The sequence below is a fragment of the Lathyrus oleraceus genome, chromosome 6 (genome assembly GCF_024323335.1).
Source record: "Lathyrus oleraceus cultivar Zhongwan6 chromosome 6, CAAS_Psat_ZW6_1.0, whole genome shotgun sequence".
Taxonomy (NCBI): domain Eukaryota; kingdom Viridiplantae; phylum Streptophyta; class Magnoliopsida; order Fabales; family Fabaceae; genus Lathyrus; species Lathyrus oleraceus.
The window spans coordinates 464,369,168-464,384,988 of record NC_066584.1 but is presented as its reverse complement, the minus strand read 5'-3'; the positions used below and the strand labels follow the sequence as shown (position 1 = coordinate 464,384,988).

General features: G+C 33.5%; 2 protein-coding genes across 2 annotated transcripts; one reads left to right on the top strand and one right to left on the bottom strand.

Moving 5' to 3' along the window:
- The first annotated feature begins 1,094 nt into the window (after positions 1 to 1,094).
- Positions 1,095 to 3,588, top strand: LOC127092783 (endo-1,4-beta-xylanase 5-like). The gene is made up of 7 exons (XM_051031679.1): positions 1,095 to 1,249; positions 1,331 to 1,377; positions 1,488 to 1,710; positions 1,814 to 1,980; positions 2,058 to 2,156; positions 2,252 to 3,043; positions 3,130 to 3,588. The coding sequence occupies exons 1-7, from the start codon at positions 1,108 to 1,110 to the stop codon at positions 3,475 to 3,477; spliced, it is 1,818 nt and encodes a 605-aa protein (XP_050887636.1). The 5' UTR covers positions 1,095 to 1,107; the 3' UTR covers positions 3,478 to 3,588.
- A 1,066-nt stretch (positions 3,589 to 4,654) lies between these two features.
- On the bottom strand, positions 4,655 to 6,497 carry LOC127092784 (octanoyltransferase LIP2, mitochondrial). The gene is made up of 2 exons (XM_051031680.1): positions 6,364 to 6,497; positions 4,655 to 5,459 (listed from the first exon to the last, which is right to left on the bottom strand). Exon 2 carries the CDS (start codon positions 5,454 to 5,456, stop codon positions 4,749 to 4,751), a length of 708 nt encoding a protein of 235 aa, XP_050887637.1. The 5' UTR covers positions 5,457 to 5,459; positions 6,364 to 6,497; the 3' UTR covers positions 4,655 to 4,748.
- Between the last annotated feature and the right edge of the window lie 9,324 nt (positions 6,498 to 15,821).

Here is a 15,821-nt window from a genome sequence, read left to right as displayed (position 1 = left end):
AAATAAATTAATATTATAAAAGTAACATAACACAATATTAAATAAATAACATTAAAAAAATATAAGCAATAATTTAGATATATCTTAAAGATTATAAAAAAAATTGCAATGTTGAAAATGTTAGATGAGATTAAAAGTGTTCTAGAAAGGTAATAAAATAGATCTGTATAAATAAAAATTAGGATAGAATAAAATAAAAATAATTTAAATGAAACACAATGATATAATAGAAAAATAATATAATATGAAGTACGATAATTAAAAATAAAATAAATAGAAATAAAATATCATTATACTATAAAACATGTTGATAAAAATAAGTCTTTGAAGTGTTTAAAAAAGCTTCACTATTTATAGTGAGATTGTTGAATTGATATGCTTATTTTTAAATATATAGTTTTAAATCTACTCTATTGAAAATTTTATTAAAATAGTTAGAGTTTTGAATATTATAGACATGTTATAAGTTATGAGAAATCTCAATTGATTATTAATAGATTTTAGAACCGATTGTTTTAGTTTTAAAAAAAGAATTTAAAATGATTTTTATAAAAATATTTTATAAAATATTAAAAGTTTTTAAATTCATTTTTTATAAATTAAAAGATTAATTTTGATATCTCATAATATAAATATATATTATTGAAGATTAAATCATAGTCAAAATGATAAAAAAAAAATTAAAAAGATGTATCTCAAAAATAATTTTTATGAAAATCTATTTAAAATAGATTTTTGAAATTTTAATATAAAACAAAATTATAATAAAAAGATAAAATATCTAAAATAGCATTTTAAAGATAACTATTTAAATCAATTTTTTATTTAAAGCTTTTAAAAAATATTCTTTGTAAATTTTTTCAACAATAATATATAACATTATGCAAATACTTTTAAAAAAATGAAACAAACGGGTCATTTATTATAAAAGAACAAAAAATAATGATTGTCTAAATTCAATACCTCAAAATTTATTTGAGTTTTATAGTAGCTTTGTTTGAATATAAGAAAAAATATCTTAATAAAGTCTTATAAAATTATTTAAAATCTCAATCCAATAAACTAAAAAATAAATACACAACTATTGAATGAAGTTTACCTTAGGCAATGTTTCACATGCTGAAAACATTTGCTATAAATTGGACAGTGCATTTTGGTTTGATTAGTCACAAGATGAAGGTTGTTGCAGTAGCAGCAGAGTTGTGCATTTTCTTGCTCTCTGCGTCTTGCCTTCTACTCCTTTCTTCAGGTTCCTTTCTCTCTTTCACTACTCTCTATCTACTGTTCCTTTTTCTCTAATAATGTATGTGTATCTTTTCAACACATGCAGGGTTTCTACTCCATTCTAAACCTTATGATTATTCTGCTACTACTCAGGTAATGTCTCTTCTTTATCAGTTAACATGTTTATGACTAACTGAAATTGGTTTCTGCAAGTTTTCATTCAGCTAAATTATTTGTGTTGCCAATGTCTTGGAATAATGCAGTGTGTGAAAAAACCTCATAGGGCACAATATGGAGGAGGCCTTATAGTAAATCCGGAGTTTGATCATAACATTAAGGGTTGGACAGTCGTTGGAAATGGAACAATTGAGGAACGGATATCAAATGACGGCAATAGATTTATTGTTGCTCGCAACAGAACACGAGCATTGGATGGTTTCTCTCAGAAGGTTCATCTGAAGAAAGGACTGATATACATTTTTTCTGGTAACTCGTCGTGTTTATCTTTTGTTAATGATTGTTTGATGACTGTTATACGATGCTGGCGATTCATTAAGTTAGTTTTGTAAAAACATTTTCCACATTTCAGCTTGGCTTCAGCTGAGTGAAGGAAGTGAGATTGTTTCTGTCGTTTTTAAAACAAATGGAAGTGAATTGGTACATGGTGGTCATGTCATAGCCAACCATGGATGCTGGTCTCTGCTAAAAGGGGGCATTGTTGCTAACTTTTCAAGGCACGTTGAGATTCTTTTTGAGGTGAATTGGTTTTCATCTGATCTTATTTTGCTTATATTTCTTCGTATTTTGTTATCTGAAATTCACTAGCAATGCAGATTGAGAATCCAACTGTGGAACTAAGGGCTGATAGCGTGTCCTTGCAGCCATTCACCAGAAAGCAATGGAGATCACACCAAGACGACAGCGTTGAGAGGGTAAGCTTGTCATAGTTTCCAACACCTCTCTGTCTATTTATAAGTATAGCAGAAAGAAAAAGGTATTAACAAGTTTTGCAATTTATAACCTGCAGGTACGTAAAAGTAGGGTGAGATTCCAGATTACTCATCCAAACGAAACGGCGTTGGAAGGAGCAACCATTGTTATCAAACAAACAAGGGCAGATTTTCCATTTGGATGTGCGATGAACCATTACATCCTCACAAACAGTGAGTACCAGAAATGGTTTGTTTCAAGATTCAAATACACAACTTTCACCAATGAGATGAAATGGTATAGTACAGAGATAGTTCAAGGCCACGAAAACTATACCATCCCAGATGCCATGTTACAATTTTCTAAAGAAAATGGCATTTTTGTGAGAGGTCATAACATTTTGTGGGACAGTCCAAATCGTCAACCTCACTGGGATTTGACCTTGTCTCCTGAAGAATTACGAGTAGCAGCTGATAAAAGAATGAATTCTGTTGTCTCGAGGTATAAAGGACAAGTTATTGCATGGGATGTCGTGAATGAGAATGTCCACTTCCACTTTTTTGAGGACAAACTTGGCAAAAATGTCTCTGCAGAATATTATTTAGCAGCTTACCGTCTTGATCCAAACACTGAGATGTTCATGAATGAGTATAACACCATTGAGATCTGCGGGGATAAGAATGCCAGCCCAACCAATTATCTCAGGAAACTTAAGCAGATTCAGCAATTTCCAGGAATTGATGGAATATCATTGGCCATTGGGTTGCAAGCCCATTTTCCAAATCGTGCGCCAAACCTTGCTTACATGAGGTCAGGTCTAGATCTTCTTGCTGCAACTGGACTTCCTATATGGCTCACAGAAGTCAGCGTGAATGCTCAGCCAAAACAGGTATATATTACACAAATCAGCCAAATTATATCACAGGAAAAACAGAAACTGAACGTTTCTTTCTCATTTTTTTGTTTGTTGGGCAGGCAGAGTACTTTGAAGACGTACTAAGAGAGGGGTTCTCTCATCCTGCTGTTAAAGGGATCATAATGTTTGTAGGACCAGAACAAGCTGGCTTCGACAGTACATTACTTGCAGATGCAAATTTTAAAAATACTGCTGCGGGAGATGTTGTGGACAAGCTGATTCGCGAGTGGGGAACTGGCCCTCAAACAGCCATAGCTGATAGTAGAGGAATTATAGATATTTCACTGTATTATGGGGATTATGATGTTACTGTTACACATCCTCTAACCCATTACTCTAAAACACTGAATATAAGTGTAAGGAAAGGATTTTCTCTGGAAACTGTCCATGTGAAAATGGACGACTAAAAAGCAACCACCTTTTGAAACTTCTGCTGAAGCAAGAAACTGTTACCTGTTTCAATTTTGAAAGATTATAATAAAATGGTTTGCAGCATCATGCTTCATTATTTTTGGTTATATTACACTTTTCATCCTAATTAGAACTGAACTCCTTTAGTCTGAAATCTCCCTCCGACAAGAGATCTAATCTAATAAAATATAAGTACTTAACAATGATGTGTAATTAATTTTCTATAGTATAATATGCTCCCATTCGAGGTCATTACATAAGCTGATAACTCATTTTGTAATTCAATGCAAAAATAAAATTCAACAAAGTCCTAGAAGCTAGTGCAATCTTGATTGCAAATCCAGCTTTCCTACCTAATCAACATTTATCTGGACAAAACTTGGAAATTGTAGAATTAATTCCTCCCCGAGACTTCCGGACGTAATAGATGTCAAAGTCGCTTATTATGGATTGGATTTGACTTGCTGTCAGGAGACTGCCTTAAACTTGTGTTCACAGATCTCTGTGTGGTTTCATAAGATATTTCCAACTTATCTAAACTTGCAGTGAAGGAGGAGACATGAACTAGCAGCTTCCGTGGCAGAAAACTATCTATAAGATTACTTCTAGTCTTACTATTGATCAAAACTATAGAGCATGTCATGAAATTTAAGAGCATTAAGACAAAGAGACAGAGACCCAATAAAACACGTTGAGTGGTTATCATAGCAGGCTGAAACAAACAACAACTGATACTAGAAAAAGAAGAGAACTATTGTGCTTGGAAGTTGAAACTATCCCATAAGAATGTTTTGAAGTTGGAGTCTAAAATGGAAGGGGATCTTTCATGTTTATGTATCTTAAAATGTGGAGAACAAAGCAATGCATAGTTGTGTGAATGATTCAGATTTAAGGAAGAGAAAAGGGCAGGAAGGTACATGGATAATGGATTATTGGACCTGTCACATATTTGTTGTGTTGTGCAGTAGAACATGGAATGAAGAAGCTTGTCATGTGATCCTTAACCAAATTCCATACTTCTCTGACACTTCTATAGTGTGTCACCATCACATGCTAATATGGATCATGTGACTAATCACCTGAAATTAATTGGTTTCCATCCTTTACTATATTATTTTTTTTACTTGCTTATGTATAGAACTCAGTAAGAAAGAAGTAAAATCAGAATATATGTAGAATAAACAAGAATTTTATTGGTTAAATACTTCAAAATAATACAAGAAAAGAATAACTGTTATACAACTATTTACTGACTAAAATAGCTGTCTCATTCAGTTTCATTTTTACCAGACAATATAGAAGCACCCTCTTTCCAGATCAGGTTATCATAACCAAAGATTCTTGCAAAACATGAAATCAACTCCTCTTGTATTATTTCTTCTGTGGGAAGGTCAAAACCTGTCTCCTTTCTCAAAGATGTCACCTCTTTATCTGCAATTCCACACGGAACAATGTGCCTGAAGTACTTTAAATCAGGGTCAATGTTAAATGCCAAACCATGAGAAGTGATTCCATTTGATATCCGAACACCAATTGCCCCTATCTTCCTTTCTCCAACCCACACTCCTGTCTCACACCTCTGCCCAGGACAAGCTTTGACGCCGTATATACCTGCCAATTCAATCATAGTTAACTCAATCTTTTCTACAAATCTTCTAGCACCAAGTCCCGTGTCACGGAGCGAAATGATAGGATATAAAATGGCCTGGTGTGGACCGTGAAATGTAATGTCTCCTCCTCGTTGTGTGTAGTGAAGTTCAGCTCCAATCTGTTCCAATTCTGACTGGGGGATTAGTAAATTGTGAACAGTTTGTCTTTTGCCAACAGTGTATGTAGGAGGGTGTTGCAAAGACAGAAGAGTATCACATATCCTATGAGATTTTCTTTCCAATACAAGCTTTTCCTGCAGTTTTAATGCATCCAAATAGTTGACAACTCCCAGTTTCCAGACCTCAAGGCTTCGCAAAGACCTCATTGCCTGTTCACAATGATATTATTAATTACATTACCTGCTTTTATAGTCTACTCAAATCTCAAATACATTTGCCAGATCATAAGGTTTACAACAGACTTATAAGAATGTTCCCCATATTGGAAAACCCACAACACTAAAAGATGGAGGCAAAAAGTCAACAAATAATTTCAATCGATTAAGGTAAAAAAAACAATAAGATTTTAACATAGAACTGTGAACTTGAGCCTTCAACAACAAAAAGTTAAATCAGAAATGGTCACCATATTTGGATCGGTGGAATGTATGGAATGTAATAGAATGGAGTGGTATATAATCAGATTCCATTGTTTTTGGATTGGTGGAATGTAATAGAATGGAGTAGTATACAATCAAATTCCATTGTTTGGAATTTGAATTTGCAAATAATGGATGGATCGGAACGGAACATGGTGAAACTCATTCCATCCATTCCTTCAATGGAAAAATTAATTTGTTCTGTTCTATCAAATTATAAAAAATACACAAAAAAATGGAATGGAATCTCTGTTACATTCCACTCCATTTCATCTACTATTCCGCTCCGCTCTAGTCCATAGGTCCAAACATAGCCAATAACCAATGTTTAAAACATATGAATATCATTAAATTCATGTGTAATTACAGTACCCTACACGAAAAATTGCATCAGAATTTTCAAGTCTATACAAACAGGTGGAACAAACATTTCAGCAAACAGTTAAAGGGCATTCATGGTAAAGCCACAAAATAGATAAAAGCCAGAATTTTTGAATAAAATCGGTAACAGATTCCAATAGATTTTCAATGGTGGGCGAAATTTCAACGCAGAAATGCATATGGAGGTTACTTAGAAATGGACGGCAATTGAAAATGTAAGTGAAAAGGTGAAGTTAAGAAGAAGATGAATAACCTGATGTAATCTTCAAATTGAACGGAGACAGAGGAAACAAGATAGAATTCACAGTGTTGGTGTTGGAGTTGAACAAAATATGTGGAGCATAGCTGCCAAAATGTAATTTATTCTTCTTTATTTATTTAATTCACTTTATTTATTTTGCTTTGGCTTTTTATCAGTCATTTTTTTAATAAGGGATTTAAGAATTACTACCGCATAAAAAATTAAAATAAAATATTTTGAAATTTTAAAAATTTATCTTCAAACACATGTTTTATTTATTTTTAAGTCATATTCCATTTTATGAATAAATTTATTTCGAAAATATATTTTTAAAATTTTTTCAAAAATGCATTTTCGGAATCTATTTAACCAAAAAAATTTTTTATGTCTAAGCCTCCTCATTTTTGGAATCTATATAAGTCATTTTATAATATCAATGATTCATTAATATTATTTTTCTATTATATCCTTAAATATTTATTATTTTCTCTTCTTTTAATTATGTCAATTTGTCTTTTAAATACTATTAATGAAAGATAATTTTATAAAATCTTTCATAATTTCTCTTTTTCATACCATAATTATTATATTTCTTAATACGTGTAAAAAGTCAAAAACAATTTATAATAAAGATCGGACGGAGTATCATATTTGAGTTTTTAACTAGATCATAATTAATGAGCAATAAGGAGTCTAGATTATTATATGGCGTCTTTGCACAATTTAGTGTTCGTGTAACTTGGAGAAATGTATGTAATAGACATTCATTTTCATTGTGAAACTCAAATTTTGTTGGATTTTTTTTATTTTATTCTGTTGTTTATTTTTTTTCCAGCAGGTTTTGGAAATTCATATTTGAAAACTTTTCGAAATAAATTTATTAATAAAATTGGAACGTGACTCAAAAATGAATGAAGTGTGTGTGTTTTGGGTGCGTCCGAAAATGAATCTCCGAATTTTGATGGGTATTTTAGGTTTTTTATAGGTTATTTTTCCACCTCATTGGAATAAAAAATTCTTTTTTTATAAATAGTTTTTGAAAAATAGAAAAAAGACAAACTAACAACTAAGCCCAGGGTTTGCTATGTGGGGTTGATTCATCTTAATTATGTTTGATTTGATAAGAATTGATTCAGCTTGAAATTAGATTTTTGTTTGATGCAATTTTTTTTAAAACTTTAATTCGACTAATTTTAAATTTATGAACAACTTGATTCAACTCGTTAGAATTATCTCGTTTGTTTCACGAACTTTAAAGTCCTTTTTTAAAGTTTATTTTATTTTATATATTTGAGATTTTAAATTAATATTTTTTATAAAAAATATTAAAATAAAATAAAAATTATAAGATTGAAATTTAATTCGATCTCAAAAATCTACAACTTCAAAAACTACACAAATTTCGAAAGATACATTTGAAAGTCTAACTAAAAACAACCTTTAAACATTAAAAACATTATATTTGGTAAGACGTTTAGGCTGCAGACGGTTTAGAAGAATCATTGCTCTCTTTGGGTAAGACATATTGGCTCATCCGGTTGGTCCAAAACAATTGCCCTAAGCTCTTGTCTCTGCTCGGAAATGCGAGAATTTTTATCGTATTTGCTCCTTTATGCCGGTCATATCTAGCTTGAACAAAAAACAAGAGGTAATGATGATGTCCTTGAGAATTTTCACCATTAATGCACCCCTTCAAACATTCTTTCGTAGGTTCCCTCATAATGACTCTTGGAAACTAAAAGATTCAAGTGTATTTTTGAGGTGATCTAGAGCGTCGGTAGTGCTTAGTTCATTTTGGTAAGTCACCCCAACATTCTTGGAAAGCCAACTTTGCAGTTTCTTTAGTTGTTACTTTTCTTCTTTGGCATATGTGCTTTTACAACATACCATCTTTCTATAATTGGAGAAATCAATGTCTACCAAATGTCAAAAATCCAAAGAAGATGTTTTTGTTTCCTAGGTTGATCATGTCATCTCATCAATTGTTTCTATCTTTCCCCAAGAAAGTAGCCTTGACATGGCCTTTATGGACGTAGGACCTTCTTTGGATTGGGGTGTACTCTCCCCTGATGAAAATAAGATAATTTATAGTGAGTATGATGAGTGCACCATAATCTTTCTATGAATCTCCTTCTCGATTATGACTTTTCAGTTGCCCTTCAATGGCTTTGAAATGGAAGTTTTGAACCACTCGATGGTTGCTCCTTCGCAACTGCACCATGTGAGTTAGTCATATATTAAAGTGTTCCAATATTGGTGTGAATATCAAAGGGGAAAGCCCTCCTTGTCCCTTTTCTTCAACCTCTTCAAAGTACAACGTAGTTCCGAGACCCAAACATTGGGCCATAGCTTGATTAACTGGGTGCAGATTATTCATAGCTTTAGAATGTTTTCGGAATGCCTGAAGCATTTTGATAATCGATTATTCTTGGTTGTTCCTTTACATCAATAGGCTCATGCAATGGTGTGTACCATATGGGCTGAGGTGGGCAACATGTGTACCGACCTATCTCACAAGTACTGGAATAAAGGTCATTTCCTGATGGGGAATGGATTGTACGTCTATAAGGATGACGATTTGATTCATGAGGAACTTTATTTGAAGAGACGTCATATTGCTTTTGTCATGGGGTTGGGTTATGTCGGGGGTGTCACTCCTCAGGATGATACTTCATGGAAATGTTTGAAATGTTAGACGATAGGCTTAGATCTAGAGGAGGTGAATAGATCACAATAGGTAATACTTCACTAATTCCTCACTAGAGCTAGTTACTCACTCCCGATCCATACCACCGGACCAGAGCATACAAAAATTAAACTGAAGTCCGTACACCATGATGCATGACTCTTGACAACATGCATTTTCACCAAAAGAATCACCAAGCACATCTCACCATTTATACACAACACCACTCGCCATGTGCAACGATTAATCAATGTTACAACATCAATAAACAACAACAAACAATATTCACTCAACAATGGTAATTTCATAAGCATTCATTCATGTTACTTCACCAAAATAACAACACATCATCATGTAAACATAACGATCAGCTAACCGATCATACAAGTCATACAAAACATCCTTACAGTAGGTAAACGACTACAACTCAAACATTTCACCAAGAACTACATTGAGGTATCTCTACGTGTTATCTTTCTAACCTTCAAACAACGTCTCATTTGGAGTCACAAAACTCAAGTTACACTCGAAAATGTCTCACTTGGTACAAAATCCAGGGACCAGCTACGACCGCCGGTAGCACTCCCCAAGCTAAAAAACCCCTTTTGGGCACGCCTCTGGTACAAAACGAGAGAGCTTCTTTGGCCTCCAGTAGCAGCTACTACGACCTATAGTAGTGCCCAGGAAACCCCAAATTGCTTGCGATTATGTGCGATCGCTCTTGTTTTTTAGCCGTTTATCAGATCTTAAACACCAAGTTTTGACCCATAACAGTCCCAAACATACCATACATTACATGAAAACATATGTGTTTTTATCATCTCTTAACATCTAACTCAAAAATATACTATTTATCTATTACTAATATGGAGTTCACTCAATTCATCATTGATTCATCATAGCAACACATATAAACACAAGATCCATCAACAATTTTTAAAAATTCATCATAAACCATGCATAAGAATAAAAGCCTAAGAACCATAATGAGGTTAAGGACTCATCATCACTAATTGGTATCCCTTTCTACCCCCTTACCTTAAATTTCCAGCAATTGATGTTGAATTGGACAACTTCTATGAGTTCCCTCTTCAAATTCCTAATTTTTTGCTATTTCTCTCATTTTTGCCTCTTGTTCTACGTATGTAAGATGTTTCTCTAAAAAACTAGTTTTCTCCCTACTTTTAGAATATATAGTATCCCCGTCACTTTTGTTTAATTAATATTTTTGCCCACTCAATACTAGTTCTTCTACTCTTACCATCAATTTTCTCCAATTCTCACAAATGGATCAATTCTATCATTTTACTATTTTATTTAATTAATCCAAATGAAATATTATTTATTCTAATAATTAATTACAATTCTAATTAATTATAAACAATTACACCAAACTCTTACTCTCTATATACCTCTACTTCAAGGACACTTACCTCCACCACCACACAGCAAATAATAAAAACACCAATGAATCATATAAAATTCTAAATAATTCAATTAAACTCATTAATCGAATATGGGGTGTTACAGGTTCCACTTATCATGATCCAAAGGCGGGGAAATTTGGTTTTTGGTTTATCAATCGATGGAGAATCCGATGGCGAACCCTGGTTTCACGACATCAAATGTTATCTCAAGAACCAAGAATACCTAATAGGTATCTCAAATAGGGACAAGAAAAGATTAAGAAGGTTGGAATCCAAGTTCTTTCTGGATGGCAATGTGCTTTATAAGAGAAATCATGACATGGTTCTTCTCAGATGTGTGGATAGACCAGAAGTTGATTTGCTCATCAATAAAATCCATGAAGGATCTTTTGGGACGCATGCTAATGGACACTCAATGGCTAAGAAAATCCTAATGGGCGACCATTATTGGTTGATCATGGAATCTGATTGTTTTAGTTAAGTCAAGAAATGTCATAAGTGTAAAATCTACGCCAACAATGTGCATGTGCCCCCAACTCCATTGAATATGATGATAACACCTTGGTCATTCTCTATGTGAGAAATTGACATGATTAGGTTTATCTAACCAAAAGCTTATAATGGACACCAGTTCACTTTAGTCGCCATCGACTATTTCACAAAATGGATTGAAGTTGCTTCCTACGCCAATGCAACAAGACAAGTGGTTGTTCGATTCATCAAGAGAGAGATAATCTACCGCTATGGACTTCTCAATAAAACCATAATTGATAATGCATCCAATTTTAATAACAAAATGATGAAAGATTTATGCGAGAATTTCAAGAATGAACACCATAACTCGTCACATACTGGTCGAAGATGAACGATGCCTTAGAAACAACAAATAAGAACATCAAGAAAATCCTGCAAAAGATGGTGAAAACCTACAAGGACTTGCATGAAATTATTCCTTTTGCACTTCATGGCTATAACACGCCAGTCCGCACTTCAACAGGGGAAACCATTTTTTCTCTAGTGTACTGTATGGAAGTAGTACTTCCTATAGAGGTTGAGATCCATTAAATGAGAGTCCTGATGGAGACTAAGATGGAAGAAGTTGAATTGGTCCAAGAAAGGTTTGACCAACTAAATCTCATAGATGAGAAAATAATGATAGCTTTATATCATGGTCAGTTACATCATAAGAGTCTCAAAAAGGGATCTGACAAAAAGGTTCATCCCCGAGAATTTAAGAAAGACAACCTAGTGCTTAAAAAGATATTGCACATACACAAGGATTCACCGGGAAGTGGACCCCAAACTATGAAGGCCCATATGTTATGAAAAAGGTTTTCTCAAGAGGAGATTTAATTTTTACAACAATGGATGGATAATAGTTTCCGCTCCTAATAAACTCCAATGTAGTCAAAAAATATTATGCCTAACAAAAAGAAAAGTCCGTTAAGTTGAAAATTCAAAAAGGAGACTTAGGAAAAAAGGTTCATCCCGGTGGGCTTAAAACTCGAAAGAGAGGTCCGGGAAAAAAATTAGGGATACAAAAAACAAAAACAATAGCCCGCAAAGTCGAAAACCCGGAAGGGCGACTTAGGAAAAAAAGGGCATCTTTGTGGGTTAAAAACTCGAAAGAGCAGTACAAACAAAAGTAAGGGATTTCTATAAAAAAAAAAGAGAGAAAAAGGCAAGGAAACTGTATCGAGCAAGCCTGATCAAAGCGAAGACCAAAGGCATGGAGAATCAATCCAATTGCTCTCCTTGGAAGCAATGTGTTATGGATTTAGGTTTATAAGGAAAATAGTGATTTTTTAATTCAATGGAAACCTCAAGTATTTTCCCATTGCCATTTTCATTTGTTTTCTTCATGTTTATGTTTTCTATGGAGCTACACGTTCGTGTACTACCATTCTGTGTATAAAATCTTTATTGCTTATCAAATAAAACTTATCCTTTGTAATTTCTCTATGATATTTTCTTGTGCAAAATATAATTTATTTTTTATAGTAAAACTTTGAAACAAATGAATGGTAAAAAGCGTTGAAAAACATAAACACTTTGATATTCAAAATGTTTAAAGGAAAACTGTTGACTTCAAACATTGCATTAAGCTCACAAAATCATAAAACAACTTGAGAACATCACAAAGTAATTCATATGGAGCAAGAACCACTAATTTTTAGAGAGATCACCAGCATGAAGCACAACAAGCAGACTTGAGATTTGAAAAAACTCCTTAGGGTCGTCCGTGTAAATCTGGAGTTGTTAAAATCCCTAGTGGCGCAGAATCAAGCCTTCTAACATATCACATAAATAATCATCGTACTTCATGCATCAATCATAATGCATAACATAAATCTAATTCAACTATCATGTTCAACACGAGTCATGTGTAGTGCTCACCCTCATTTCCGAAACCGATCGTCATTGACATTATCATTTAAATCCCTCAAAGCTCAACCTCGCTTGGCACCTATCGAATGAGATCCATTTAAGTTAAGCCTTTAGCATAGTGGCTGAATAGAAAACCTATGATCCAAAACTTTGACATATCAATCGAATAAGATCCATTTAGGTTAAGCTTCAGCATAACGAATGAACAGAAAACCTATGATCCAACCTTCGATATAACGGTCGAATAAGATCTGTTTAGGTTAAGCCTTCAGCATATCGGTTGAATAGAAAACCTCTGATCCAAACCTTCGACATAGCGGTTGAATAAGATCCGTTTAGGTTAAGCCTTCAACATAACAACTGAATATAAAACCTATGATCTAAACTTTCAACATAGTGGTCGAATAAGATCCATTTAGGTTAAGCCTTCAGCATAGCGGCTGAATAAAAAACCTTTTATCCAAGCATTCGACATAGCGGTCAGATAAGATTACTTTAGGTTAAGCCTTCCACATAACGGCTGATTAGAAAACCTCTGATCTAAACCTTCGACATAGTGGTCGAATAAGACCTCTTTAGTTTAAGCCTTCAACATAGCGGCTGAATAGAAAACCTTTGGTCCAAACCTTTGACATAGTGGTCAAATAAGATCTCTTTAGGTTAAGCTTTAAGCATAGCGGCTTAATAGAAAACCTCTCATCCAAATCTTTGACATAACGGTCAAATAAGATCTCTTTAGGCTAAGCCTTCAGCATAGCGGATGAATAGAAAACTTTTGATCCAAGCCTTTGACATAGCAGTTAAATAAGATTCCTTTAGGTTAAGCCTGAAGGTGAGAAAAACAAGAAAGGGGGGGTTTGAATTGTTTGGAAAAATAAGCGCTTTTCAAAATGAAAATCACACAAGGATTTTATACTGGTTCGCTTATAACACAAAGCTACTCCAGTCCACCCGGCCAAGGTGATTTCGCCTTCAACAAGGACTTAATCCACTAATCTTGAAAGATTACAAACAACGTCTAAGAGAAAAATCTCTTAGTCCTCTCAAGTTTACAGACTACACTAAGTCACTTGAGGAAATCAACAAACAATAAATGAAAGATTTGTGTAATCTAGAGTGCTTCTAAGAAAGCAAATATTACAGTATTAAGAACAAGAGTTTTTCACGTTATAAGCAAAAGCTTCGTGAAGATTTAGAGAGAAAGAGTGTTTTTCTTGAGTGTTGATGTTTCAGTATAATTTTGGCTTGTTGGCTTGCTGATAGTTCAAGGTTGATTTGCAGCCTATTTATATATTCGTTGAAGTAGTAGTTGAAACTGGTGGATATTGAGATGAAGTTACGCCATCACATAAATAGCTTCTGCAGGATGACTTTTTCTTCTTGAAATGACTACTTACCACAAGTAGTATTTTCTTTATTGAGATTGGAGATTAACGTCTCTTTCTCAATTAGGAAATCCATTTGCAAATCTTTTCTTGACTTAAACGTTACTCCTTCATGATTAGCAATTCCATGATCAGAGTCTTCAAGTATTTGAGAATCTTGGAATCTTGCTTCTGATGTAATTCTCTTTTGAGTTCTGATGGATTACTTCAGATAGCGCTGATAACTTCTGGAGTTTAGCATACGTTGTTCAGAGTCAGAACTTCTAGAGTTTACTTCTTGTTCAGATGCTTCTGATACTTTGCTGTTTTGCTCAGAGTTAGACTTTCTTGAACGTGTTTTCACTTCAGATGCTTCTGATCATTTGATGATTTGTATCTGATCTGGTTTTGTATCTGATGACATCATCAGATTTCTTCCTTCTTTCTTTAGAATCCTGCACACTTAGAAACTTTTCGTTAGGGTGCCATTTTTGGTTTCATCCTTTGTTATCATCAAAATCAAGGAATCTGTTGTAGAACAATTTTTGTTCTTACAAAGCCTTCATCATAACGGTTGAATAGAAAAACCATTCCAAATAAGGGGAACCCTCTAATCTATTCCTAAACAAATCCAATATCGACTCCCAAAGTGAGTTGTCTCCACATAGGACTCTTTGCAAAGTATCCCCAAGAAGTGTTCTCCCTAGTGATTCTCTCATGAAAATCTTCCCCAATGAACCTTCTCCATATATATTTCCTAGTTGATCCTCAGGGAGTATCCCGTTTTAACTTTAGAAATCTAGGCACCAACCCTCGCATTTGAGACGATCATCCCCCAGCGAAGGCGATCTTTCAGGATTCCTATCATTCCTTATCTATCTTCTCATTGGATGACAAAATTTGGGTCCTTCATACTTAATTATCTTTTACAAAGATTATATGAATACTCTCGTCATTCATATTCTCTAAGTAAAAAATAATTAAGTAAGGATAGATGTAGCATCCCAATTTTGTCCAGGCCTAATTTATATTTCTTTAGGGTTTAGTTTTTATATGTATGTATCTTAGAAAAATAAATAAATAAATAAATTGAGAATACAAGGAAAATACAAAAAATATTTTGACCATTTTTATGTATGTGTATTTTGAAAAAATTTAAATTAAAAGGAAAATACAAAAAATATTTTATTTACTAATTTCATTTTCTAGTACTATTAATTTATCATTTCAAAAAAGTCCAAAATAGTCAAATATGCTCTCATTTTTTCGTACTTTCCCACTTATAGTAAACTTCCATTTTCTCCTTCTTTTTGTCATTTTTTGTCCATTACCATTTGCATTAATCTTGTTATACCCTCTGGGCAATGCAGTGAGTCTTTGTTTGCTTCATAACTTGTGTCATTTTCATGCTTCAAAACACACACAAAACCTCTAACAAACAAAACCTAAAGCTCCACTACTTAAGCTTACTAGTGATGGGTCTTGAGAAAGGGGGAGAGAGATGTTAGAAAGTAAGAAAGAAAGGCTTAGAGAGATCAATACAAAAGTAAAAAATCAGAGAATAACACACCAGAAACTCACACCAACACGCCATTATAACATTAT

What these genes read in the sequence shown, in the direction of transcription:
- LOC127092783 (XM_051031679.1), top strand. Translation starts at nt 1,108, where the DNA reads ATGTTTCACATGCTGAAAACATTTGCTATAAATTGGACAGTGCATTTT. An exon ending in CCTTCTACTCCTTTCTTCAG is followed by an intron (nt 1,250 to 1,330) that starts GTTCCTTTCTCT and finishes CAACACATGCAG; the next exon opens with GGTTTCTACTCCATTCTAAA. An exon ending in ACTGATATACATTTTTTCTG is followed by an intron (nt 1,711 to 1,813) that starts GTAACTCGTCGT and finishes TCCACATTTCAG; the next exon opens with CTTGGCTTCAGCTGAGTGAA.
- LOC127092784 (XM_051031680.1), bottom strand. Translation starts at nt 5,456, where the DNA reads ATGAGGTCTTTGCGAAGCCTTGAGGTCTGGAAACTGGGAGTTGTCAAC.